This window comes from Periophthalmus magnuspinnatus, chromosome 6 (genome assembly GCF_009829125.3).
Source record: "Periophthalmus magnuspinnatus isolate fPerMag1 chromosome 6, fPerMag1.2.pri, whole genome shotgun sequence".
Taxonomy (NCBI): Eukaryota; Metazoa; Chordata; class Actinopteri; order Gobiiformes; family Gobiidae; genus Periophthalmus; species Periophthalmus magnuspinnatus.
The window spans coordinates 23,575,854-23,603,441 of record NC_047131.1 but is presented as its reverse complement, the minus strand read 5'-3'; the positions used below and the strand labels follow the sequence as shown (position 1 = coordinate 23,603,441).

The 27,588-nt window shown below is 39.0% G+C and overlaps 4 protein-coding genes across 5 annotated transcripts; all 4 read left to right on the top strand.

Annotated features, from left to right (window-relative positions):
* The first annotated feature begins 2,355 nt into the window (after positions 1–2,355).
* LOC117372222 (protein preY, mitochondrial-like) lies at positions 2,356–3,056 on the top strand. Its single transcript, XM_033967988.2, has 2 exons — positions 2,356–2,633; positions 2,921–3,056. Exons 1-2 carry the CDS (start codon positions 2,428–2,430, stop codon positions 3,054–3,056), a joined length of 342 nt encoding a protein of 113 aa, XP_033823879.1. The 5' UTR covers positions 2,356–2,427.
* A 52-nt stretch (positions 3,057–3,108) lies between these two features.
* On the top strand, positions 3,109–3,321 carry LOC117372223 (phosphatidylinositol N-acetylglucosaminyltransferase subunit Y-like). Its single transcript, XM_033967990.2, has one exon. The coding sequence runs from the start codon at positions 3,109–3,111 to the stop codon at positions 3,319–3,321; it is 213 nt and encodes a 70-aa protein (XP_033823881.1).
* Positions 3,322–15,562: 12,241 nt separating this feature from the next.
* On the top strand, positions 15,563–16,382 carry LOC129456289 (parathyroid hormone-like). The gene is made up of 3 exons (XM_055222221.1): positions 15,563–15,607; positions 15,848–15,946; positions 16,112–16,382. Exons 2-3 carry the CDS (start codon positions 15,867–15,869, stop codon positions 16,380–16,382), a joined length of 351 nt encoding a protein of 116 aa, XP_055078196.1. The 5' UTR covers positions 15,563–15,607; positions 15,848–15,866.
* A 498-nt stretch (positions 16,383–16,880) lies between these two features.
* LOC117372221 (BTB/POZ domain-containing protein 10-like) lies at positions 16,881–27,523 on the top strand. Of its 2 annotated transcripts, none has more exons than XM_033967987.2 (8): positions 16,881–17,045; positions 22,177–22,412; positions 23,072–23,360; positions 23,471–23,573; positions 24,370–24,490; positions 25,513–25,710; positions 25,781–25,891; positions 26,000–27,523. In XM_033967987.2, the coding sequence occupies exons 1-8, from the start codon at positions 17,017–17,019 to the stop codon at positions 26,455–26,457; spliced, it is 1,545 nt and encodes a 514-aa protein (XP_033823878.1). In that variant the 5' UTR covers positions 16,881–17,016; the 3' UTR covers positions 26,458–27,523. The 2 variants fall into 2 exon arrangements, with proteins under 2 accessions (XP_033823878.1, XP_033823877.1); XM_033967986.2 differs by lacking the exon at positions 16,881–17,045 and adding an exon at positions 18,225–18,426.
* Positions 27,524–27,588: the final 65 nt, after the last annotated feature.

Below are 27,588 nucleotides of genomic sequence, written 5' to 3'. Positions count from 1 at the left end.
TTCGGAGGTGCTTACTCAACAGTGGCGATATAAATCACACACAAGCAGCAGTCCATTTGAGAGCAGTGAAACTGTCTGGTGCCAACAGTGCTCTGGAACACTCCTGTGCTCTGCAAATTAAAATTCAGCCTTTTAACCCTTGGCATGATGGCAACATTGGTGCTCTGTCACACAAACGTTTCACCACTTGTAGCTACAAAATAGTCTCTTGCACATTTTTATTCTACTTACACAGTATATTTTATTATTACTATTTTATTTTACTTTATTTTGTCTCTTAATGATGTATGTATGCATGTAACTTTCCTGAAACATATAGACAGACTTTTATAAAATAAAAGTATGCTATAGAATTTACTTAATATGCATATTTAAACCATCGTTGTGTTCTTTTCCTCTTCTATTCTTCCCAAATTATCTCTGAACGCAGCAAGGACATTTGCTATATTGAAAAGTGAACAAAACAGCTTCACAAATGTGTTAAATGGACCCCCATTGGATCCTGTTTTGAAAAATGCAACATCAATAAACACATAAATGAATCCAGTGGGTCTTAAAACTTTAATAGATTTCAGTAGAAGTTTCAGTGTTAAATCAAAGTCATGGAGAGGATGACAACACCAGTTTGGGATGTTGTACAAAGTGCTGTGAGGTTTTGCTCCGTAAGGACTTTTCTCAGGCTCAGTCAGCAACATTTCCACAGCTCAAGAGGCCAATAAACAGGAAAACACAGGACTCACTCACAACACCATCCAGGGTTTGTGTAAATCAAAAGATCACCATCAAGGCAGTAACAGGTGCAGCTACAATATCATACATAGGGCCATGGAAAATGGGTTTTTCCACATTTGACACAATCTATTTATTTAGCAACAATGAGTTTAAATATGTGACTTTTATTTCTGTGAAAAGCTGTAGAAACCATAACATAGCTCAGAAAAATAGGGAGAATGCAATTCACAGAGAACACAGAATAATATGAAGGATTTAAAATTTTATAAAACGACAACAAAAGTCTACAACACTGGAATATTAGACGAACCTGCTCTTAGTTAAAAAAATAATTTTATATATATATATATATATATATATGGGGGGGGGGGGGGGGGTTAGTGGATATTTTTGGCAATATAGAAACTGTAGCTCATTAAATACATGATGTTCGATGCATATAGTTCAAAGACATTATATGGAACAAGCAAAACAATAAAACACATACACACACATAGAAAGTTACATAGTGCACCTTTAACGTTAGTCAACATGTTATAAAAGTAGTGAGAATACATGGTGTTTTGATTGTTTGGTAACCCCTGTGAAGAGTCACCATTGACGTCTGTGTCTTCTTGCATTCAATATCATAGTGGCCCATTATGGGCTTATACACAGTCTGTGCTCTCATAATTCTATCATACTGTGAGACGTAATGGATGTGACCTTAACACATTTGTAAGGAGGTGAGCGTCGAATAGGCGTATATCTATTTTTATTTTCAAGGTTGACTGATTTTATTCTGCCTGTATGTCCTCGCTTTGCCCAATACTCGAAGGAGTGTGACAGAAATGATGGATATCTCCTTGGAGAACACTACACAAAGTATCCCACAAACTAGTAGGCCTGCTCCTCTGTATTGAAAGTCTGGTCTTGTAGTGCAGTGGGATAAGGGATGTATTATAGCTGGAAGCGGTATTAAACAAGTAGGAGTTGTGCCAAGAAAGTCTCAATACAATATCTACAGCCGTATCCTGCTTTGGCATAGGCCTCGACCACAATATTTAATATTGTACAGAGATACTGTATCCTGGAGAGAAATCATGGCCGGGAAGGCTCAGGGGACGAGGACTGAAATAACCCACAATCCAAATCATATTTACTATAAACAGAGAAAATAACTCAAGGACTACAGAATGTATTTAATTATAAATAGCCCTAAAGCTTTGGAGCTCTTCAAGATGAATAAAAGGATGAATAATTTTACAGCTTATGGTCTAATATGTCTATTACACTATTAACTAAAATACGTTTATGGTATCGGGCTATAGGCTTAGTATAAATATTAATTTGGTTCATGAAAATACAACAATTTTCCATTTAATCAAGACAATTCACACAAGTGAATGCTGAGTTACACAGCACAACACTGCCATCTTTTGGACAAAACCATTTAAACATACTGAATAATACGGAATATAATTTTATGATGATATATTTAGTATGCCTTTAATTTCTATAAAATTGCATTGTTTCTAACATGATATTTGTATATGTTGTAATTAAAAGAAATATATTATATTAATAGATATTGTACGTTTTGTGAAGCGGAACTATTAAAAGTAGCACAGTTTCCCCTTAACAGGAAGTAGATATGTGCACGTACAGCTGGGCTTCCGTGTGTGAGTAGTTCAGCCTTAGTGGACGAATTTGGTCATGTTTTATCATGTTTTGAGAAGGCTGTCGACGGGGACAGTTGTTATTAGTCGTTGTGTGGGACAAACGCTTCGTGTCCCGGCCATAAGTCCCGCTGTTGTCCCGGTCCGGAGCTTCACTGACCCTGTTCAAGACACAGTGCAGCCGCCTTTTGACGCCTCTCTGCTGGAAGTGCTCGTTTGCCCTCTGTCCAAGAAGCCCCTCAGGTAATATACTGCACCAGCCTTGGTTTGTGCTCTGTTGGTACTGAGATATTTTAGGTTATTCTGTTATAATAAAAATTCAGTTAGGTAAATATGGAAATTAAATTATCCAGGATAATCAGAAGGCTATTATGCTGTCTATAGCACCCATAGCTCACTGCTCCTTTGCCATATGAATGCATAAGGCTGTAAAAGCACATTCTGCAATTGGTTGGTTTTATTTTGTTACCTAAGAAAATAAAATAAATTCTTTCTCTTGTTGCACAATAATTATGTTACTTTCATTCCAGGTACGAAGCTGAAACCAATGAGCTGATCAATGACGAACTTGGAATTGCCTATCCAGTCGTCGATGGCATCCCCAATATGATTCCCCAGGACGCCAGGCTGATTCAGAAAACTCCAGAGACACCCACTCAGGAGTAGTAGCCACCATATTGAATAGACTTTAACTAATATATTACCATTAAGTGGTGCCATGATAGCCTTGCCTCTGCTGGTGGGGCTGGTTCCCTTCCTGTCCTTGTGTGGACTGTTTTACTCTGCCACGGTGGATGAGAACTTCCCTCAGGGTTGCACCAGCGGCAACAGTGTGTGTTTCTACAGTCTGTTGCTCCCAGTTACCATCCCCGTCTACGTCTTCTTCCACCTGTGGAGCTGGATAGGCATCAAGCTCTTCAGGCACAACTAGACAATATGATATGTTGCTTCTTGTGATTTATTTAAAAAATGTAATGTAAAACAATCCTTCTAAAAAGCTTATTAGGAAACTTTTTCAGAATTGTAATTTTTGAAATGCTGTTTTCAAACCTTTGGCAACATGTTGACAGTGCATTATCTACCTTTGGTAAAGGTTCTTTCTGTCTTAAATTTTAAACTTAGAAATAGCTATTCTTTTTGTCTGACAGAATCTCGAGTGCACTTAAAAATATCTAGACTAGTACCAATTGCTAATAGTGCAAATGTGTACTACTGCACTGAACACCATGTGATAATGATGTGAAATAAAGCAAAATCTTACAAAATACTTGTTACAAAGTAAATATTTTTCACATTTTCAATAAATACATTTACAGGCAATTTATACAATGTTTTTTTTTTCTTTTTTATGTAAGACACCCTGACAATTTTAATGAAAAAAACACACACAAGGAACAATTAACCTAAATCTATTCAATTCAAACCTATGACGACAAACAATGAAGCAAGTACAGGAAAAAAGGCACTAACACATTTATGGCCATATAGTTAATCTTGATGAAATTTTTAAATGTAATGAAAAATTCAAACTCAAAGATCTCGCACACTGTGGTGTAACTTGTGCAACTATTTAAAATTTGGCTTCAGATAATGCAAAAACACTACATAAACATGTGAAAGAATTTGTGATTTAAGGCTTTTTTCTGAGTGGTGCGGTGTCTTCTTTAGTGGTTCTTGCGGCTCTTGTGCTCTCGGCCCTGGACCAGTTTCATGAGTGGAGACTCGGGTCTGGGCGAAGGAGCTTCTCCTTTTGTCTTAAAGAAGAATGATTCATTGAGTCTCATCTGAACAGTGCGAACCTGCAATAACAGAACCCCAAAAATCTGTCAGTATCATGTGTCACTATAACCATAACCATGCTCTGTTGTTTGTGTGTCCACACCCGTGCACTTGAATGGCCTCTTATCTGGACTTCAAACATAAATTGTTGGGGAGGGTCTATTGTGGGAGAGAGGCTGTGAGTGACCTATGGGATATTTTTGTATGTACTACAACTGTACAAACGATTTTACTTCTTGTTTTTTTAAGATTAGGTTTAGGTTTAATTTATTTCCATCTGCTCATGGAGAAATTTGATTTGGAGCAGGGGTCAGTAGCATTAACGTACAGACATGACATAACAAAAAAAAAAAGAACTGGACAATATACAATATACTCAGGCTTCACACATCTACACAATCAGTCCATGTTGTTAATCAAGATATTACTTTTTTTATTCCTCACTCATTTTATGCTTTCCATTACACTATTTGTAAAAAAAACTGAATAAAAATTCAAGAAAATAAATAAATACATATTGCTACATTATTACATTGTTATTACATAGCATTATTTCTTTATTAAATCATGTAGACCTTCTTGTTTAAGCTGTTCACTCTCTCACCTGCATGAGCTCCAGTCTGGTAGAGCGACGGGGCCCCTCGACGTCTTCACTGGACATGGTCGTATCTGCAGACTTGTTGTCACTCTCAGACTCTGGGCTGGGGGTCCGCTCTTCTTTTCCCTGTGCGCACATGAACAGCTGACCACATTCTCCCGCATCTTCTTCATCTTGATCTTTATTTGATGTTTTACTGTCTCTCCTGGCTCTATCTGGCAGACGTAGATCCAGTGGTTTTAGTTCCTCTGACTGAGCTTGGTGTTGGCTTTTCTTGCAGAAGTTGAGATAAAGTGTGAGTTCTGTGGTGAAGAAGTTTTCTGTCTGCGTGTAGACACTTGTCATAGACTTCTGCTGAGATTGGGACAACTGCGTATTTACTGACATCTCTTTAGCCTTGTCTCCAACTGGGGAGCTGGTCACCACAACAGTTGGCTCATCCAGGAAGGGATTTAGAGGACTGCTCTTTATCTTTCCTCGATGTAACTCCAATTTCTTTTTTTGAGTTTTAGACAAAGCACTCTTTTCTTTGGGTTCTCTAAAATAGATTCCCATCACCTTTGCGCTGTCCTCTGCTCTGTCACTGGTCTCCTCACTAGACATCTCTGACAGTGGAAGTCTGAACGTCTTTTGGGTGATGAAAAGGTCTTGGCTGTGCATATCGTCGCTAGTGCTTTGGGAGTCATTGGTTTTGGCTTGAATTTGACCTGCTTCAGTGACCTCTGTTTCTTCTTCATCAGTGTAGACAGGTCCAGTGCTATCATGTACAGGTGATAGTAAAGACGATGAGGGGCGTTTAACTTTAAGGTAGTCATGAGGTAGATCAAATGCTACCTGTTTTTTTCGTTTTTTCTTTGGTTCTGTTGTGGTATTTCCGGGTATTACATTCTCAGCACACTCCGGGTCATCTACAAAATCATTTTCCAGACTGCTGAGTAGTTTGGCAAATTTGTCTTTTTTGTTTTTCTTCTTTTTTTTCCTCTTTTCTTTCCGTTTGTCCATCGCATCCTTGTACTTTGCATTCTTCTTTTTCTTTTTGGAGGTGTTGTCTTTGGATTTTTGGGTCAATACTTGGGAGGGACTTGATTTGACTTTCTTTTTTCTCTTCTTTCCAGATGAGAACAGTGAGTCCCAAACAAGGCTTTCTGCTTCATTCATGGTTCTGACAAAAAACAAATTATAAAAATGATTAAAAAAAACATTAACTTTGAATGTCCATAGTCTAATCTAATTTCAAATTCATGCCCAGTTGTGGAAGTAGGCATACGTATAAAACAAGACAGAAAAATGTGTAAAACAGTAGGTTACAAAGACTCAGATTAAATGTGCCTAAAAGTAGACTAAGAAATGGCCTAAAATGTTGCCAATTCAAAACAGAAAATAGCATATTACGATCGAAAACCACTGCTTAAGAGATTTTTTTTCTTCATCAAGGGGCCTCGCCCAGACAACAGTTTTAGCAGTGTTGTATGCATGAATAAATGTGCATGAATAACAATCTAATTCATACCTTTTGAAAGTATCTCTGAAGCTGAACACTTGAACCAGGCTAAATGTAGCTACTTCAAAAGGACCGACGGTGCCGCCAATAGTTCACGTTTCCTTCAGGTGCATCAGGAAAAAATGCCTATAAACAGGTTTATCCTTTTTTAGTGGCACTTTGCGCTTGGCATGCATGTCTTAAATGCACGTAGTTGACTGTCATGAACAGAAGGTGGTGCAATTTAGTGAAACATGATATTTAATTGATTATAGACGAATGTGTTGTCTAGAATTTGAAAAACTAGACATAAGGCTCAGAGGCGTTGTCTGGCCACCATACGCTCTACCGTACACCAGTAAGTTACATGACTCATTTTTGTATTAATATAATGATATACCTTTAAAGTCAAACAGTTCTCATCTAAAACTTGTTTATTTCCAGTTGGCTTCAGTAGTTCTGTTTCTAAAAAATATAAATGTTATCCACAGTGACCTTGAGTCAGAATATATGATGGTGGACTATGCTCAAATTTTAGAGTCGCTCCCAGTGACACAAAAGGCTCATCATTCAAAGCATCTTGTATAGGTAAGAATTTATCTTCAGTCAAGGACAATTTTACATTATTGTGTTGGGTTTATCACACGGGTTTTTCTGATTTTAGGGCCCCTGAAGTGTACCTTGGAACCTGTTTTAATGAGCTGATATTTGGCCTCTTGGATGTGTTGCTTTTGAAAAGTTTGCTGGAAAGCCGTAATTCCCAGGAAACACTCTCCTCAACATGGCACAAATTCCATTTACTCCAGTGTAAATTGTTACAATGAACCATAACATGATGTGTTGGTATACAGATGAGATACATTGGACACTGTTGGTACTTCAGTACTGTGCATGCTACAAGATGGAAAGTACACTAAGAATTACTTCGGACTGAGCAACATCAGTGGATCGCCTGTGTGGAGGTTGGTCTATTACACACATAATGGCAGTGCTATTTGTGATATTCTTTTCTAAACCTTTTTTCTTCCTTTTTAACAGCCACCAGTGAAATTTTCTCAATGTAATGAGAGGACCCTCAACCTCTTGGTCGATCTGTACTGTACTGTACATATTTTGACCTATTCAGTCATTCAAAGGTATGAAGAGTCTGTATAAATGTAAATTTGTCTTTCAGATGAATCCATTCAACCTCAACGACTCAAATAAAGATGAAGAAATTTTTGAATTGTTCATACATTTACATGAATAGATGTTGGATTTAGATCCACTGAAGAGAGCCACTCTTGAGGACATCCTCAATCACCCGTTTCTCTCAATACCCCACTTAAACGGAGTGTTTGATACAAAACAGTAAGTTTAGAGGCAAAACTTTATGTATTTTATACAGACCATTCTCATTTAACTCAAGAATTAGCTGATGTAAGTAACCATTTGTCTTTTCAGTGTGAGAGACTCTGAAGTTTGTGAAGAATGTGTGTCTGACTCAGAAACAGTGTGACAATGGTGTGCAGCCCTACACTTCCGGCTTGAAATCCAGAAAGGCCTCCGAAGAACCAGACTGAAGAGGAAACAAGTCACCAAGACAGTTGAGTACCACTTGAAAGATAAGCTTGGTTTCTTGTTATCTGTGTCAAAATGTAATGGTTTTCATCAATTGTAGTTAATTACCCAATTAACTAATTCAGTAGGATACATTTATTGACACGTGAGAAATTGCAATTAATAATATAATCTAATCAAACTGCCAAGCAAAGCAAAAGGTTGTTCCCAGTTGTTGTAAATGTCATCTAGATCACACAAGCCCCAAAAAAGAGGGGTCAACAAGGAGAGGAAGGAGAGGCCCAAGTCCACCTCAGGTTAGAGCTGAAACATTTAATATCTTGGTGAATTGTCGACTGTCAAAATCTTTAAATGCATGTAGTTGCCTGCTATTAACAGAAGATGGTGCTATTTTCCCAGTAAGTAAAAATACCCAAATATTAGGCTTATAATAATCATTTAAAACACACACAAGATGCTGATAAGAGATCACAGCAGGATTTTGTCCTAGTTTTTAAAGTTTAATACTTTGTTTATTTTATAAAGCATTTAACACAAATAATCAATGCTCAGAAGTAATGCTATAATATCAAGCATGCTGCCATTATTTGTATGTAATACAATATTAAAGAGAACATTTTTCTTTTCAGTGTGAGAGAACCTGGGTCAAAATCCAAAAAGGCCACCAAGACGAATCACCTGCCTATAGAGGAGTCAAGTCACCAAGACAGGTTTGTACTGGGGTCTACATCAATGGCAATACATCTGCACTTCCAAATCAGCAACAGTCTATGTATAGTTATTTTATGTATTTTTTGCAGGCCACCAATCCTAGTACACAATGCACCAGAACCAAAGCGCAAACACGGTGTAAAGACGCATAAGGTCAACTGGTGTTCAGAGGCCAAGTCCAAAAAGAGGCCAAGAGGAAGAAAAGGAGGCAAATCTCAGGACATTTATGTCAAAATGTAATGTTTTATATCAAAAGCAGCTAAGTAATTCATCAAATTTAAATTAAATTAAAATACATTAAATTATTTCATCTTCTATACATTCTAGGAGGAATTAAAGCAAAAGCTTACTCCAGTTGCTGTAGAAGTTGCATAGACAATGCTGTTTCTGTGGTTTCTGTGGTCATCGCCTGTCAACCTCAACTCTCAGACCCCAGGAAAAGACACAGAAAGAATAATGACAACAGGTTAATACTTTGTTCACTATGTTCATTATTGTAATTATACAAAACTATATTATATAAACATTAATTGTGGGTGATTGATTGAATTTATGGCATCTAATTCAACACCAAAACATTTAAAAATACAATTAATACATTTATCTTCTATACATTCTAGGAATAATCAAAGTGCCAAAAAGCAAAAGGTTACTCCAGCTGCTGTAAAAGTCGCCCAGACCACACAAGCCAGGACCACACAAAAAGAGGGGATGACAGGAAGAGGACAAAGTCCAACTCAGGTATGTGCCAAAATAGAAATAGCTCTGTATATTGTCGACACTATTGTTACTGCATATCTTACTGCAAATCTACATACACCTATTTTACATATTTGTAGGAAGACTGTTCCTGTGGTCATGGCCTGTCAACCTCAACTCTCATACCACAGAAAAAGACACAGAGAGAACAATGACAACAGGTTTGGTACTTTTACTAAAATGATGTAGAAGCATTACCTAATGTTTTTTCTGTTCTTTTTCCAGTACTTATTTACCCAACAACAAACGCAAACCAATCTTCTCAAAATCAAAAATTGAGGACACCACCAGAACACTCAGGAAACACACTTTTTTCACGGTAAACTAACATTCTACCTTAAATAATCGTGTAGAGTCCCTGAGGAGCTGTAGAATAACTAGCTTTGAGCAGTTGTAGAGCTGTGAGTGTCTGCACTGATGGTTGATGTGGTTTAAAGAGGACAATGTGATAAAATTCAATTTATGAAAGGCTATATTGAATTTGATCCCAGTTCCACCTTACTTTGAGCGAAACATCTGCCGTTTGTGGTGCCACTGCAGTTTTGCTCAGACAGTTTGTTAAGAATAACTCAGCAGGAATGCTTCAACCTCTTTTAGGTTGGTTTGTTTTCAGTCAGTTTTTTATGTCTGCTTGAAAATATTTTTATTAGATAATCATAGTAAAACTATTAGTATAAAATTATGTAATAACAAACAAAAAAATAACTTCAGGGCTTCAGAGTGGGACTAATTTGGGTGACCTGATACACCCTCGTCCTTGAGACGTTTTTTTTTTTGTGTTAGTCTCATTTTGAACTTGGTCTTGATCTCGAGGATGCTTGGACTCAGTCTTGTCAAAGACTCAAGATTTGACACTCAACATGTGCGATCACATTTCACATAAAAGTAATAAAAGTGAAAATGTATCCCATGTATTTGTTACATCAAGTTTAGATTACTGTAATTCCCTACTCGCCATGTGCCCTTAAAACTATATCAAAATAATAAAGCTCTCAACTGGTTCAAAATGCAACAGCCAGGCTCTTGACAGGAACTAAAAGAAGAGAACACTTCACCCCAGTTCTGGAGTCCCTGTAGTTTGGAATCAATTTAAAGTTCTCCTGACATTTAAAATCATAAAGGGCATGGCCCCATCCTATCTGCAAGATGCTTTAGTACCACCCCGTGGCACCTCCTGTGTTATGGAATCAGCTCCCTGCCCATGAGCCTCTCACAGTCTCTACATTTAAGACCAGACTTAAAAGATTCCTCTTTGAATTAGCTTATTGCTAGGCAACTTAGGAGCAGAAATAAAACCCACAGTTTTAGCTAAGCTGCCTTAGGAGCAACTATGCTGAGGTAAGTATGGTAACTTGAGCACTATCGTCTATTTCCTTCTACTACAATAGCATTCACTATTGAGTTCACATGTAGGCTGTTCAATACTATTCACAAGTTGTTCCCTGTCCCAGTCCCCTCTGGGAAGTGCAACTGCTTCTGATGCCTGGCCGCTGATGCCCAGTGATGACGGACCCTCGACGCACCTCCTATACCCGGATCCTGTTCTTTGGACCTGGATCCTCCCATTCCCTCACCTTGCTGAATGACCCATAACTGGCTGGATGACCCCTACCCTAGCCTGGATAAGCCCCTCCCTGTCACTTAGTCTTGAGTGGTCTCTGGCTCTACTGACTTTAGCTTTGTCTCATTTGGAGGCAGCAGACGCACACATCCCCCCCAGGCCCATCGCACGGCTTGTCCCCTCAATTGGTTTCTTCCTCATTGCGCACTGATTAGAACAGCAAGGCAAAACTTCTAAAAAAAAAAATCCAATCTTGCGCTACAGTGTTCGAGCAGAGTACAGCGACATGTGGGCTGAAGTTTGAGTAATAAAAGTGCGCAAATCCATTTGGAGCCTATTTGTCACGATATCTGGTAGGCCTAAATGTGCAGAGCTGCTAAATATCACTACAGATGCAGTAGGATATTGCAACTCCAGTTAGGAATTTGAAAAAGTATCGAAGATTAATTAAAACTGAAATTAAGAGGTCTCAGTATGCACGTGCTATACTGTATAAACTGTAAAGATCCTTAAAAGCACAGACCTCTCAGTCTGACTAGTGTTTGAAGCAAATATTTATTTCATAGCTTTTTATTTAAGTTATAGGCTACTAACTCTGTTCTGTAAATTCTTCAAATAATTTGATCAAATAAACAACTTTGATAGATAAAATTAGTTCTTAAAATATTATTTAGTTTTTTTCTTTTTTTTTTTCTTTAATAAGTCAGTAGTATAGAATATGTATTGTATGTCCAGTTAAAAGTTATATATAAGATTTAAGGACAATATAGGCCTACTGTGATGGCTTCAATAAGCGGAGGCTTTGGTGCACCCAAATCATTTTCTGGTGCAACCAAATTAAAATGTGTGGAAAAACAGTGCACACCCAACTCAAATCTGCTATTTAAGGGTCAAGTAAGCCTTTACTAAATATTGTGATAAAAAGAATGCACATTTTGCACACATTTATTTTAATTTGCTGGGCTAACTGCCTGAGACAGAGCCCCCCATCCTCTACCCAGCCTCCACATCTTTTCATATAATCAATAAATATGTTTATCGTGCCATTGTTGTGGCATGGTCCTGGTGACGCGTAGGGTGTGTACTGAGGGGGGCTGGGGGCCTACGGTTCCAGGAAAAGCAGGTCAGGAGCCAGTCATGAATGGGCACCAGATGAGCTCACTGTTAAAAGCTAACAACACTCCTCCATCATAAATAATGGCCATGACGTGCCTCAGACTTTCAGCAAATCATTGTCATTTTATGAAAGGCTTTTAAAAGTTTCAATGACCTCAGTACTAAGTTAGGGTGCATGTACCAGGAAAGAAAAAGAAAGATAGAGCTTTCAGTATGTGAGACAAATATTGAAAAAGCAGAAATGCATTATCCTTCTGCTAGTTATATTATGCAATGCTAAATGTCATGTCAGCAGTATGGACTATTACGAATTGAATATATAATGCTAGCAGCACTTGATTATATTATACCTTTAGTTCCAAATAGTAGAAAAAAAAATCAGCATACCTATAGGCCCATTAGTGATGAAGCACTGAACAGCCTAGGTTCTAATGAACCTGCAGCTTTTCTTCATACCACGTGTCACTGATCATATTCACACTTGTTTTAGCTATGAGTGACTTGAAATGTGTAGCATTTGTGTTATGGTATTTCTCTTCTGTGTCAGCCACTTAGGACATGCTGTCATTTACTACAAATGTTCAAGCCCTACCTAAAATAGCACGTCCCTTGCATATTATCTTCCTGCAGTCTATTAATAAAACCTAGTGGAGCAGCTTGCCTTACTGTTACACCCAACAGCAGTGGTACTGGACACTGGAGGTGTATTGATTCATGTTTTACATTACTGAAACATAAACTTGTATTGTCACAATTATGAGCTTAGCCTGTCTGGTAACAATCAGAGGCAACACACAGGATAGCGGCATTTGTCCTCTTCAAACTAAAATAGCCTATATGTGGACAGTATGGTTTTGGGATGACAGTGGCGAGTGGTAGTATTTTCCTCAAACACCAGGTTTGTCATTTGGATTTCAGCCCCGACTAGTACAAGCTACTAGTCGTTGGTCTGTAATCATTATTTTAGTGTCTGTGTGTGTTACTTGGTTGTGTAGGGTCGGGTCGTCGTGGGTGGGTAGGGTGCTTTGGTAGAAGGGTATGTATATATTTTTCCAGTCGGCTATAGAGCCCTTTGTGTCAGTAGCTTAATTAATAGATTTTGTTTCACTGGTTGAATCTTAGAACAATAATTCCCAACCTAGGGGTCAGACAAGGATTCTCAAAGCGTCCAAGATGTCTAAATGAGGCAGCTTGAAGGGATGAGATGTTAACAGCTTCTATAAAGTATTTTAAAATCATAACTGTTCTATAACATCTTTAGTAACCATAATATCAAGTAGGCATCTCAGGTAGGAGAAGGAACTCATCCACTGGTAAAATAGGAGTCACTGAGAGAAAAAGGTTGGGAACCACTGTCTTAAAAGATCTTATTTGCACATTATATTCTGTTGCTATGTACCACAAATCTTATTTATACCTATTATGTATTTTTAGTCTGTGAATCGACATTTACTTTTCATCATTTAACAATTGTCCTAGAATGTATTATTCTATTATTTACAACGTTGTGGTGCTGTTAGTCTTCCCAAGCACCTTGTTGCCTTTGAGTGCCTGCATGTATCCCAGTCCACATAGAGTGAGCCTGAGGTAATGAAGAAGACGACGTTTAGAGTCCGTAGCAAAGGTCAGGGGAATGTGTTTAGCGGGTGTCATCTCAACAGGTTGTGAGTCTGTAATAGCATGACAGGAAAGCAAGGGAGGTCAGAGACTTTGAGGGGTGTCACTAAGCATCATAAATCATGTGAAGCTGGTATGTAAACAACTTTAATATCTGAACGATGTTTATGTAGGAACAGGTGCACAGATCCTTCAAAGAAATGTCTATGAGCTCCTTAATGAAAAGAATGGCCCCAATGTTATCTCTGTTTTCATAATTTTGCATAGGAAATGTATAGGAATGTATTTAATAGATAATTTATTATTTTAGATCAAGAGGCTACTGTACTAATTTCTGGGGGCCCATCTTCAAAAGCTGCAGTGCTGCATTTGTGCTTTTGTTTTTTCAAATACAAATTGCGACAGTTGTCAAAGCCCACAGATCAGTGAGGTGTCAGGCATAACGTCATACTCTACCTTCTCTAGGAATGCCCTGCTCTTGTTTCTCATGGGAACAGATTCAGGAGGGCCAGCAGCCCACTGAGATGATGAGGATAGGTATTTGGACCATCACCAAAATGCCTTCAATGCTGCACATGTCAGATGTATAACCAAGTAATGTTTCTTGCAAAAAGGTCTGCATATGTCATACAAAAGTGGCAAAATTATATGATAAGATAAGGAATAGTTAAATTCACTATATGGTGCTACAAGTCAAATTAAACAAGTGAAATGATTGAAAATGATCACCCAAAAGATGAAGGCATACAGGCGCACACATATAAGCCTTCATGGCAAAGGTCAGCCATTCTGCATTAAAATGTAGTATTGCTTAATGTAACAGATCATCGCCGTAGTCCAAATGGGATGTCATTCAGAGCTAAAAGGAGATAGCAGTCATAAAGGGTACATGACCTCTAGCCTCTGATGTTGTGGATAAATGTAGACATGAGCATAAATCACTGAGGCAGTTTATTATAATATATAATGGATTAAAAATATTGGATATTTCAGCTCTACAGATATTTCACAAAATACAGAGTGCTAGTCATAAACAATGTCTTAATGTCAGTATAGTCCACATGAAACATGTTGGTTGTGTGGTCGTGGATGCCGGCCTGCTGTACTAGGGTCCAAGACCCTATTGATTAGAGGGGACAGTCTGACTTAGGTCATGTGATGGCTGTTTGGGTCAAGTGGACCCCTCTTCTGCATGAGCAAGGCATAAATTAATGCTTTTCCGGATGTTGTGAGCTAGTTCAGCCATATATGAAAGGACTCTGTCTGCACACACTTTCACACAGTTCTTTTAAGATTTAAATTGAGTATACATTTTCTTAGTTTTCGATTTTTGAAATTGTGAAATGTTTTAACAACTCAAAAATAACCAAACTTAACAAAAAACATTTGTATCATAATCAAAATATAAATGATCCCATATTTGACTTTGAAGAAAAGTGCTTTCACGTCATTTTGCATTTTATGTTGACAACAATCAGCTCAGTAGTTATTTTCTTTTACACAAAACATTTCCCTGACGTCAGACCTGAATAAAAGCTCTTTTTAAGTTGCCGCCTCATTAAAACTATGTTAATTCTTTAGTGAAATGCCTACGTAGCCAGGGAAACTACTTAAATGGCCAATGAGAGCTACAAATCTGTCCAGTAGTTACTGCCATTGTCATGCGTTAAACCAAAAGGTCGCATGGAGGTGGACCAAATAGGTAGGACAAAAATCTGGGTGTGAAAATTTAAAAAAGCTGAGGAACTATGACGGCAAAAACAGCAAGTGAATGCGTGAGGTTATGTGGGTTCACGACATTGGGACACAAGTTTGGTCTGGTATGAGGCCGATGAAAGGGCCCGCTCAGAGGAGGTGCTGTCACTTCTGTCCTATCCAAAGAGGAGCTGCCCATGTGACATCAACAGCAATAATGAAGCTTGCTCATCAATGGCTGGGCTGGGGGCTATATAAGGGACATACTAGAGGCCTCAAGAGTATAAGTATAGTACCAACCTGCTAAAGACCTCTCTAAAGACAGTCTTACTCTAAAAAAGGTAGGTAAAAAAAATGTTCTTTATGGTTTTGAATCTATATAGATTAGTAAATGTTAGATATAATTCTAATTTGAAGTAGGGTAACCTGATTGTCTTACTATTGACTAAACTTTATAATGTGTAACTTTATGTTGGTAGATGCAAATGCATATTACTTGTTATATTTATATATCTGTTGTATTTTTTTGTATTATACAAAGTACAGTTCAAAATTAAAAAGATTCATGTTTCTCATTACAGGTCGTCAAAGAATTTCAAAATGCTGAATGTGGACTGTAAAATATTGTTGTTACCACTCATGATCATTTTATCAACAGTTTGTGAAGGACATCCTCTAAGGTACCTCCTTTAAAAATACTACTTATAAATAAAAATGTGCCTCAAACATATAGAAAAGAAAACTGAAGCGTTTTCATATTTAGCTGGCTTTTTAAAAATACCTTGATACAAAAGGTGCAATAGTTGTCTATGTTGAACCTAACAGTTGTCTTCTATGTGTTGTAGCAAAAGGACAGTGAGTGAGGTGCAGCTTATGCACAATCGAGGGGAGCACAAGCTGCAGAAGGAGCGGCGGGACTGGCTGCAGATGAGGCTGCGGGGCATCCACCTGGGCCAGAGCTGGTCCAGAGCAGAGCCGGCCTGGAATAGAGAGGATGAAAGCCGTCCACGGAGAAAGAAGATGCTGCCTAAAGACCTCCCAGACTCTCTGACGCCTGACGAGATCCAGTTTGCCATGGACTACCTGGAGGAGATCTTGAGATCTAAAAAACAATGATTCTGGTTTATTCCACTGTGCCTTTTTACTCCGATATTGTTTTTTTATTTTATGGAATATATAATTTTATAGTCATCTTTTAGTTATTTAACTTATTGTTTATTTATTGTTTATTATTTTGTTTTATTTATTAATTTCTTAATGACAAATGTCAATGACATGTGTAAATACACTTTTTACAGGGGCATTGTATATTTTTAGAACTTTTTTGTTTTGTTTTGTTTTGTTTTTTTACTAGGCAAAGTGGACCAAAATGACAAACATTTTTTTGATAATGCAGACTATGTCAGCTTAACATGTTGTTTCTTTGTGAAATAAATGTTATAAAACAAAGATTATTGTTTCCAATATCTTGACAGATAGATTACGAAGATTAATAGAGATAATAAAGTAAAATAATAAACTAAACCTCTAAAAGTGTCCTTCTCATTCATTTTAATAGATGTTTTATGCTCCCATGTATCTGTAAACGAGTCTGTAGTTCTCGCGAGAGTTTTCGTGAACTTGGATTTTCACTCAGCCAGCGGTCTTACCAAAACACAAATCGGTGGTACAGTGCAAGATACCCCGATTCTCACACATTTAACACGACTTTTGACGGAGACCACGGTCCGATTGACAGACCAGCGCCAGGATGAATATCAGAGAATGTAGCATAGAGAGGTAAGTTTTAAACATTTACTTCTCTTAACGTCAGTTAGCGTTAGCTGTTGTTAGCCAGTCAAACCACCAGTTGGTGTAGTACCTTAACTTACAAAAACTCAAAACCCTTTTAGACGTACACCAAGATTCAATTTAACACGTAGATTTTCGTTATATTATCGACTGTGCGGCAATGTTAGAGATTATCTGGAGGCTACAGACGTGAAACTTTTGAGTGAGCAGCTAGCGGCTTCGTTTGTGCATTTTGTCCACAGGAAAACTATGCTAGGTTGTGGCATACCTTTGCATGGTATAACGGTACAAGCACGTTTGCAAACCTCGCCAAGAGTAATACGATCATACTGTTGATAATAATATATGTTTTCACGTATAACGTCCCATAATAAAACATAAACATCTAGCTCAATGTTTAGGTTGCTTGTTTTTTCTGCTAAAACTTCATGTACTGATACAGATGTTGTCCTGGCTAATCCCATTCACTGTATTATGAGACAAGCTGCTGACTCTTTTTAAGTCTGTGCTGACCCAGTAGGAAAACCACAACCAAGATTTGAGTTTGTAATCTATTATCAGCTTTTGACTGTTTGACTGTCATCATTATAATTTGTAAGTCGGACAAGCTTTGCAACTTAGTAATGCATGTGATTTGGTGACATCTGCAGGCCATTTCTGTAAATAAACCTTTAAAGCACTACTGTATATCAAATGGCTAACGCTTATCAGTTACACTAAATTGCTATAACTCAACCCATTAATTGTTCTATTGCAGCCCATCTATGTTCATAATGCATATAAGCATGCTCCTCTCCTTTAGGTTCTGTCAATCATACAACTTCACATTTATAGAGTAGCTTCAAGGGAATCTTCCACTGTAGCTGCAGTTATTCATAGTCAAGAAGCACGTTATGTAGTATTTATCCTTTTTATTCAGACGTTCGTTGCCTGGTAGCCCAATTAAACCTGTTATACTGCTACCTGCTACCTAGCATTGAAAGCTCTGCGCATTCCCACGGCACGTGAAAGCAGCAGCGCTCTGATTCAGTCTAGCACGCGGCCATTCACAAGCTTCATGTCTCTCTCCTATTCCTCCGCGGACTCTGAATGACTGACCACCAGCAGTAGCAGCAGCGCGCCTCCTCCTCCTCTCAAACACAATCCAGCATCCACACACACATTTCGGGCTTTGGGCGAGCCGGTGGTCTTTACCCGCGAGCCCAGGTCCACCCCGAGCGCTGGAACGATGTGGATTAAGTTGCAAAGTAATGTGCGAGGATGCTGCTGAAACTGCCGGCAAGCCCGATCTGTTCGGAGGAGCGCGAGGCTTTTGTTCCGCTGTTGTGCCGTGCTGCTTTGTCTTCACTTGGCCCTCGGATACAGAGCGGTAGGTACAGGGCCGCCCTCCCGGGACCTTGAAAAATGGCACTAGACTCCCGTTATTTAGGATATCTTTTCCAATTATAGGCTCTCATCATTGTAAAAATTAAGAAGTCATTGACTCAAGGCATGCTGCTATCAAACTCGGCAGACAAAGGGACAGTCAGTGGGCTATTGGAATCTTATAAAATATACTTGAATCTAATAGAATTCTTTGTGTAGTTTAATCGTTAATGTTGGATGGTGATAGATGGTGATAGATTAGGTTTTAAAAATAATTATAACATCGCCTTTCTTTCTTTCTTTCTTTCTTTTTTTTTTTTTTTACTCTTTTTGGCAGGTAGTGCTATAATTCACATATTTTGTCTCCCAAGTCGAGATGCAGCCATTTGGAGCAGTCTCTGTTTCTGCCCTTCTCTTGTTCAGTGTCAGCAGACCCTAAATAATAGATGGGACCCTAACCCCAGTGTCCCTCACTTCATGCTTTTTATAGACAATTTCGGTTATTTAGCCATTTTTCATTTCAAATCTCACAAGAAAGCTTAAAGCTGGTTACAATGAGCAGGGAAGAGAGATTTGGACCTGGTAGAGTCCAGTGGTGGAATTGTAGCCCTTAGTAGGATTCAGCTGGGAGGTTTGCGTTACGAAAGATGAGACGCTGCTAGTGTAAGTGAAATATTGCCTTCTCCATCTCTTTGTTCCCTGCGCCTCAGCTGCTACCGGTCCCATCTCTGGCTGCTGGCCCATGACTTCCAGAACACCCATGGTTTTATTTCCCTAATTTAGTTTCAGGGTTATCAGTTTTCTTCCCAGAGGAGAGGAACAGTGCCAGGCATTGCTTGAACCTTTTTTTTTTTTTTTTAACTCTACCTTGTGTTGCAGAAGAATAAGATAATACAGATGTATTTTGACAGTTCTAGTTGTTGGAGCTTGTGTGTTTTACATATCTTTTCCCATACCTGCTGATGTGACCCTTTTCTTCAAGGACACTGGCAGAGGCACCGTCTGCAGCTCCTTTCAGAGTCAGCTACTGCACACTTTATATTTTATAATGGAAAGATACTAGTGAAGAAAGACATCTGTGGGAAAAAACATATGGAGGCAAGATTAGTAGTCATATTAGAATTTTTCCCTACTGTGACAGGAAATAAATGTTAAATATTGCTATTACTAATTAATGAAATGAACTCAGTGAACCACTTCCAATGGCGTCTGATGGAGAGAGCAGGATACTGAAGTTGCTGCAGGTAGCGTAATGCTGCTGATAGTTTGTTCCCGTGTAACTAATAGACCATTGATATGAATCTGTAAAAGAGGCGCACTGCTGAAACCCCCAAAACAAAGGAAAGGGGATTGTGCTTTTTTACACAATGTGCAATACATTTAATATCAACTGCACTATCTTTTTGTTCTCAAAACCCACAGCTAAACTAATACTGTAGTTTACATGCTCTGAACTTTCCTTAGTCTATTCATAATTTAGTTTACCTCTTTTAATTTTGTTATTTTTTTTTATCTGCTCATTCTAACTCTGAGCTTTTTCTGATCACACAAGCCAAAGGAGTAGTATCAGCTAGAGGTGTGCCAGATTGAATATGGATTCAAGTTTTAACTCCATGTTAGCATTTTTTCCCCTTCTTGGAACCAGGTGCCCACTGAGAACCAATTTTCATTTATAACAATGTTCTGGCCAGTGTCCAGCAGCAGACAAGACCAGAGGTAAAGACATAAAGTTGTTTGAACATGTTTTGTCCCTTCTAATTTGACAATAAGAAGTTAAAGCTAAAGTTCCCTTATAATTAAATATGCACATCTTTACAATTTTCTGACAGAGCCTGCCTAGGTTTATGTGCCCCAGTCTTAGTGCTTATTTGTTATGCTCTTTATTTAAGTTTATACAAGTGTGTCCCAGAGAGGTCATAAAGGTGTAGTTATTTACTCACTCTCATGGTGCATTGCTGTGATTGGACAGGCCTTGTTAGACTCTTCATATTTCAGAGCGGCTGGTCTCTGGAGAGTGCAGCCAGGATCATTATGGAGATGTGTTTGTGCCTCATAAGCTCCACCACACCATCGATCAGTGCTGCATTTTCTAAAAGGCAGACAGATACATCAGACAAACTTTATTAGTGTAACTAATGTCTTGTGAGGTGCCAGCAGCAATGTTATTACAAGTTTCCATCAAGATTTGTCCTATGAGCAGCTCTATAAATGTATAAATCCTGTGTCAGCTAATCCCATGGCAGTGAAAGTATGAGCTTTGGGGAGGACTTCAGATTTGGGATGAATACATTGTGTATGTATATATGTATATGTGTATATATATATGTGTATATATATATATATATATATATATATATATATATATATATATATATATATATATATTTTTAATTAAGTAAAAGTCTGTTAGTCTGTTTTGTCTGTTTATCAGGCCATAATAATTTGATTTTAATGAGAGAAAAATAGTAGTAGTGCTTTTGTGCATTTTGCCCTTAACTAAAAGTGGGCTACAATAATTGGCATTTTTCCATTTGCTCAGAAATTCAACAACATTTCAACAACAAATTTTTGCGATCATTAAAAGATGAATGAAAATTTTAAATATTGACTATTCTGATAAGCCTGTGTTTATTTAACATTTTTGTAGTCTGCGCTGAAGTATTTTATTGTGTCAGAGAGATGACATTATATTCCCTAAATTCCAGCCTCTGAATACAACCATTCACATTTCAATTACTGGTACATTTTCTTTGCAGCCCTAATCTACAGTGATAATAATAATATGCACTAACAATTGTGTCGTTGTGTCCTGGTCTGAACCTACCTACTTTCACAGGAGGATTCTAAACTTTTGCAGTCTTTCATTCACTCAGGCTTGTTCAGTATTGTCTCGTGCATTTAGTTCCTCTGGTTCGCTGCAGTTTGAAACTTCACTGGAGTTGACCGTGGAGTTTTTGCACTTGAAATGAGATCAAAATGAGATCTGTACTTGCGGTAAACCAGAGCATTGTCTCATAAAGCCACGCATCAGTGCTTTCCTGTGTCCTCTCAAGAGTTTGTTTCTGCCCGCATAGAAACTTCAACAGAGCATATAAAAAGTTACTGTCAGAATGCATTTGTATGTACCCATATAAATGAGTAACTTTGCACGCCAGAATTCTTTTTTACATTTGAACTATTGTTGTCCTGTTGCTAACGTTTATTATATCAATAATTAGAAAAAAAAAAGTCTTGGTATTGATACTAATAATGATGGAAACATTGTTTTAAACATAGAAAATAATAATTGTAGTTTTCATTGTTGTCTTGACTTCTGCTAGACCCATTATAGATCATGACAATTGACAATTCTTCCTATCAATGTGATATATATATTTTTTTCTATTATCAGTATTGCGTCTAATGAGCATCTAGTTTCCACATTAGTTTTAGAATTGACTAGTATAAGTGTTGATTATTCAGTTTATTTGACAGTCCTGTTTTGGAAAAACAATAGTGGCAATTTTTTATTTCAAATTTCAAAATGCCAAAAGCCAAATGTGAGGGCAATTGACAACTGTGCAAGACAGAGCCTCTCCAAAACTGCATTTCTTGTGGAGTGCTCCCGTGGCTGTGGTCCGTATATTACTGAATTGGTCCCAGGATGGCATAGGTGAACTGGTAACATTTGAAGATGCAAAGGAGCTGAAAATGCATCCTTTGTTGACCCACCATTGAGTAAAATGTCTTCTTTATGTTCCTCTTGTGCCCACAGCGAGCCGTTGGGTGGGCCCATTGTGGACCTCGAGCATCAGCAGCAGGTCATGAGTGTGTTTGGCTCAGGGGGCGGGGCCACAGGGGGCGGGGCCTCAGGTGGAGCCCGACCAGGTGAGCACTACAGAGAGCAGCGGCGTCGTTCCAGCGACCGCTCACGAGACTCCTCCCACGAGAGAGGAGAAAACCAGCTGACCCCCTGCATCCGCAACGTCACCTCCCCAACCCGACAGCACGGTGAGGATCACGCACGCAAGTCATTCAATAAACAGATTCTTTTATGGATGATGAGTTGCCTGAAACTTGTACAATATTTGTTACACTCACAGCCAATTTAAGTCTTCAGCAATGCCATTGAGAGAGCTTTTGTAATTTTAACACTTTGAACAGCAAGCTCTCAGCAAGTAATACCTCTGTTGTGATAAGTGGATCAATTGATATCACCTCACGCTTACTTGAATGTGACAGATTTAATCAAGTTCTTACAGCTGCTTTGTGCTCTCAGCTGGTAAAGTGCCTTTCATTTGGATCCCCAATGCAAAGAATAGGTTTAATGTAATATGGTTTTATATAAAAACACACAGTGATAAATCGGTTATTTATATATATATATATATATATATATATATATATATATAATATATATTATAGATATTAATATATATTATAGATATTAATATATATTATAGATATTAATATATATTATAGATATTAATATATATTATAGATATATAATATATATATATATAATATATATATATAATATATATATAATGTATGGTAGATGGGTTTACATTTTCTGTAACTGTCAAAATGAAAAGAAGATATAAATTGAAATATTAAACATAGTAGATATCTACACATCTTATTTTTACTCTGTTGTGCATTTGTGTCAGATCGTGAGCGTGGTGATGGCGGCTCATCGTCCCGCTCGTCCAGTCCCCGCCCACCAAAGGTCCCCCTGACCTACTCCCATGTGGGACATGTACCTCGCTCCGCTGACCTCCACCCCAAATTGGTGGGACAGGGCCCCAATGACATGATCTATGTGTACGACCTGGGCAGCAAGGAGAGCCACCGGGGACCCTTGCGGCTCGGAGAGAGGGTCACTCTCATCGTAGACAACACCAGATTTGTGGTAGACCCGGCCATTTTCACAGCCCAGCCCAACACCATGCTGGGCAGGTGAGTCCACTTACTTTTTTTGTTTCAACTTTTTGGTTTTGATGGTGAATATAATAGATTGTTATACATTAACTGTAACAAGTCTAATTTTCATGCTGATGTGCTTCCAGGATGTTTGGGTCTGGGCGGGACAATAACTTCACTCGACCAAATGACAAAGGAGAATATGAAGTCGCGGATGGGATCAGTTGCACTGTGTTCAGAGCCATTCTGGTGAGAAACACTTCTCCAAATATATATTTGTACTTATCTGTGATCTCAACTACTTGTATTACATTAAGCTTTTAGATGTGCTGGATGTTAATAATATGAAAGTTTAGATAACACAACCAAAAAATATTATTATTTTATTCTGATGCTTTAGCAGGCCATATTTTAACAGCATTGTTTCTGATGTGTTGATGTTGTAACCCTACAAGGTGTGCTGCTGTGAATAGCTAAAAATAAGATGTTTGCTGAATCATAGACCTCGACAAAGTGGGGAGCTGTATCTGCTGACTCAAGTAGCATCTCTAATCAATATTACAATATTTAAAAACGGATAGCTTATAAATAATTTACCAATTTTCTGACATTATAGAACTACGCAAGTACCACAAAATCATTGTCTCATTTGATATATATTTTTCCACCCACTCACAGCAATTTTTATGAACCTCTTTAGTTCATAAATACAGACTGTAAACTGGGGGCTCCTCAATATTCCTCAGTCTAGCCTCTTTTAGCTGCACAATGGCTGGCACTAGCAAAGCTTAAGGCAGCAGTTCAATGATGGAAAGTGGAGCACGGAGCAGGAAGTGACATCAGAGCCCCTCCCCCTCCTGTAAACAGAGCATCCCTCACTCACACCCCCTCCCTCCCTCCCTCCTGCTCTCATCCTCCGATTCTCTACCAGCAGCATCAGTAATGGCGTCGTGCTTCTACTCTCTCTCCCCCACTCCTGTGTGAACACTCCTCTCTCTCTGTCCCCCTCTCTCTACCTGTGTGTGTGCTCTTTTCAAAATGGCAGGATTACTACAAGTCGGGGATAATCCGCTGCCCTGACGGCGTTTCCATTCCTGAGCTGCGGGAGGCATGTGACTACCTCTGTATCTCCTTCAACTACAACACCATCAAGTGCAGAGACCTAAGTGAGTACGCTCTCGGCTACTTCACTCTGCTTCTTTTTTTTTTTTTTTTATCGCTGTTTTTTTACGGCCCTAGCTAAGGCTCCAGACTGGGTAGCTCTTTCGGTGTGGGTAAGTCATTGTGTTTTGGTTTGCACATAACATTTCCTTATTTGAATATCTCAGATGAATAGTGTGTTATCACTACTATTTCCATTATGGCTACTACAAGCAATATTAATGCAACTAGTATTGTTTACCGTAATTACTGTGTATTTTGAGTGTGGGAGGTTTGCGTGTGCGTAAGTAGGTCATCATTAGCAGTGAGTTTTAGCGCTTGCTTACCGTTACATAAACATTGCACTAGACCCAGTTGGCTGTGTTTGACTGTATCGCCTTTGCATTTGTCCATGTTTAGTCATAGAAGATTGTCTTCTGAATCAATGATCTGTTTGCGTTATGGTGCAGAACCGTACTATCCTCTCGGGCTTTCATTTCTGTTGTCGGCTCAAATGTCTGTAAATGGCAAACTCTGTTAATGTGGTACCGAGACAAAGGTGTTAAATAGACACTGGCTGCTAGATATGACCTACATTTGGTGAAAATTCAGCCCACTTTTGCTGAATACTGCACCCCCACAATTTACATCAGAGCGCTGTAAGCAATCCGAAAATACTGTGAAGGATCTCTTATGCAATCTGCAATAACCAAACTAAATAAAAGACTTTGAATGTCCCCAGTACTGATGAATTTGATGTAAATTTCTCACATTTCACCATGTTAATCGAAATACATCAGTCTGTGATGTAACTGTGACTAAAGCTGGTCGGCTGGTTGTGTTGCTTTGTGATGTATTGTACAACCCCAGTTCATGAGTCAATGCTTGTGCTCAGAAGATACTTGATTATGCTAATAACCCTGGACGCTGGCTACTTTAAACAGTAACTCCGCAATGTACAAACAGGATCTGTTCTCTTAATGTTAACAATGCTTTAAACCACTTTGTTCCAGATGGTGTTTCATAGACTCTTGCCCTCTCTCTCCAGGTGCCCTGATGCACGAGCTGTCTAACGACGGCGCGCGGCGACAATTTGAGTGTTACTTGGAGGAGATGGTGCTGCCTCTCATGGTGGCCAGTGCACAAAGTGGAGAGAGGGAGTGTCATGTTGTGGTCCTGACTGACGATGACGTGGTGGACTGGGATGAGGAGTACCCCCCACAGATGGGAGAGGAGTATTCCCAAAGTAAGACGATAACACACACAAGAATTCAGTGTTTGCAGTTCATCATCTAACCCTGTCCTATGTTTTCCAGTCATTTACAGCACCAAGTTGTACCGATTCTTCAAGTACATTGAGAACAGAGATGTGGCCAAAGCAGTACTAAAAGACAGGGGCCTGAAGAAAATCCGCCTGGGCATCGAAGGTACAGACTACAGCCCTCGGGCCTGTGTATGATGGTCTCATACAGACCGTCACATCACTGTTTCACATAGACCCATGCTTCTAACTCCTGTACTGTCTACCATGACAGGTTATCCCACCTACAAAGAGAAGGTCAAAAGGAGGCCAGGGGGGCGTCCAGAGGTCATCTATAACTACGTGCAGCGCCCGTTCATCCGCATGTCCTGGGAGAAGGAGGAGGGCAAGAGTCGACACGTGGACTTTCAGTGTGTCAAGTCTAAGTCCACCACAAACCTGGCAGCCGCAGCCGCAGACATCCCTCAGGACCAGCTGGTGGTGATGCAGCCGGGACCTCCGTTAGATGAGCTGGACACTGTGCCCCCAGGACATGAACCACAGCCCCCCACAGCTGTCCTGGAGCCTCTGCCCTCACAGGCAGCTCACAATGTCCCCCACCCACCACAGGATGTACCCCACCAGGCAGCACCCAGTCTGGTCCACAGTAACCACAGTAACCAGCACAGCAGCCACTCTCAGGCCACATATCACTATGAACCCGGCCCAGACCCTCCCTCCCCCTCTGCATGAGCCCAGAGCCGCGTTCACTCTCAAACAGGCCCCTACCACTAACGGGAAACAGGAGGGGGCTCATGATAAAATGCACTTGAATGTGTTATGTAAAGAGAAACTTTGTACAACACGGGCTAAAGCAATAAACAGAAAAAATCCACACCATGTATTTAAACAATTAGGCTCATTTTCACCTACAACACACAGTGCATCGTATACACATAAGCTCTAATGCAGACATGTCCCTTTACTCCACTTATTTATGGACGGAGTTGTACTGTAAATCTGAGTCGTTCACATCTTCTTTGGTGACCCCTGTTCTCCTGTCTGCTTTAGGGCCTTTTGCTAAATGTCTAAATGACCCAGGTTCTCTTCACACACGGTCTGGTGGAAATGACATTGCTTTTTTGTGGTAGCGCTACAGTCTGCAGTATGAAGTCAGTCATATGTTATCTTTGCATATCGTGCTGTTTGCTATTGCTGGAATAATTTAAGCTGACAATTTCTCAGTACAAGGTTTTCTACCTCAATGTTGGAAGAAATTAGATCTGTTAGAGAGCAGTTTAAAAAGGTCTTGATAACAATCAATTTTTATTACAGACTTGGTTTTGAGCATGTGAGTTCTTCATCTTGTCATTCAAACCACAATACAGTATTAATGTTTATTTATTGTAGGAAATGATTAACAGAACCGCAGCTGTTGATGTGGCGGCACCATTGCACACTTAATGCATATTTTTAATACATACATACTTGTAGACAGATTTTAGTTGCCAAAGAGCACAGGGTCACTCTTTTCTGTTAGGGGAGTGAATGCGGCAATGTTTCCTTGAGCCTTCTCCTTTTTGAGGGGCAGAACACCACTTTGCCTTTGCTGCCCTTTGAGTGGGACCCTAGAAGGTTCTGCTCAGACAAATACTGTGGATATGAATATCCACATAACAATTGCTGTATGGAAATGCATCTAAAGATTAAAAAAAAAAGGTTCAATGTATTACACTCCGTTTTTTTTACAAAATGCAGGAACACATGATGTCACAAAAGATGTTTATATGTTTTTTGTTTTTCAATAAATACTATTTACAAAAGATTATGCTTGTTTACTATATTGAGTGAGAAATTGTTACAAACTGCCAAAGTACCATATGG

Coding starts and splice junctions, on each gene's coding strand:
- LOC117372222 (XM_033967988.2), top strand. CDS start 2,428: ATGTTTTATCATGTTTTGAGAAGGCTGTCGACGGGGACAGTTGTTATT. Junction 2,634..2,920: donor CTGTCCAAGAAGCCCCTCAG/GTAATATACTGC, acceptor CTTTCATTCCAG/GTACGAAGCTGAAACCAATG.
- LOC117372221 (XM_033967986.2), top strand. CDS start 18,308: ATGTGCGAGGATGCTGCTGAAACTGCCGGCAAGCCCGATCTGTTCGGA. Junction 22,413..23,071: donor CTCCCCAACCCGACAGCACG/GTGAGGATCACG, acceptor CATTTGTGTCAG/ATCGTGAGCGTGGTGATGGC. Junction 24,491..25,512: donor CATCAAGTGCAGAGACCTAA/GTGAGTACGCTC, acceptor CTCTCTCTCCAG/GTGCCCTGATGCACGAGCTG.
- LOC129456289 (XM_055222221.1), top strand. CDS start 15,867: ATGCTGAATGTGGACTGTAAAATATTGTTGTTACCACTCATGATCATT. Junction 15,947..16,111: donor TGTGAAGGACATCCTCTAAG/GTACCTCCTTTA, acceptor TATGTGTTGTAG/CAAAAGGACAGTGAGTGAGG.
- LOC117372223 (XM_033967990.2), top strand. CDS start 3,109: ATGATAGCCTTGCCTCTGCTGGTGGGGCTGGTTCCCTTCCTGTCCTTG.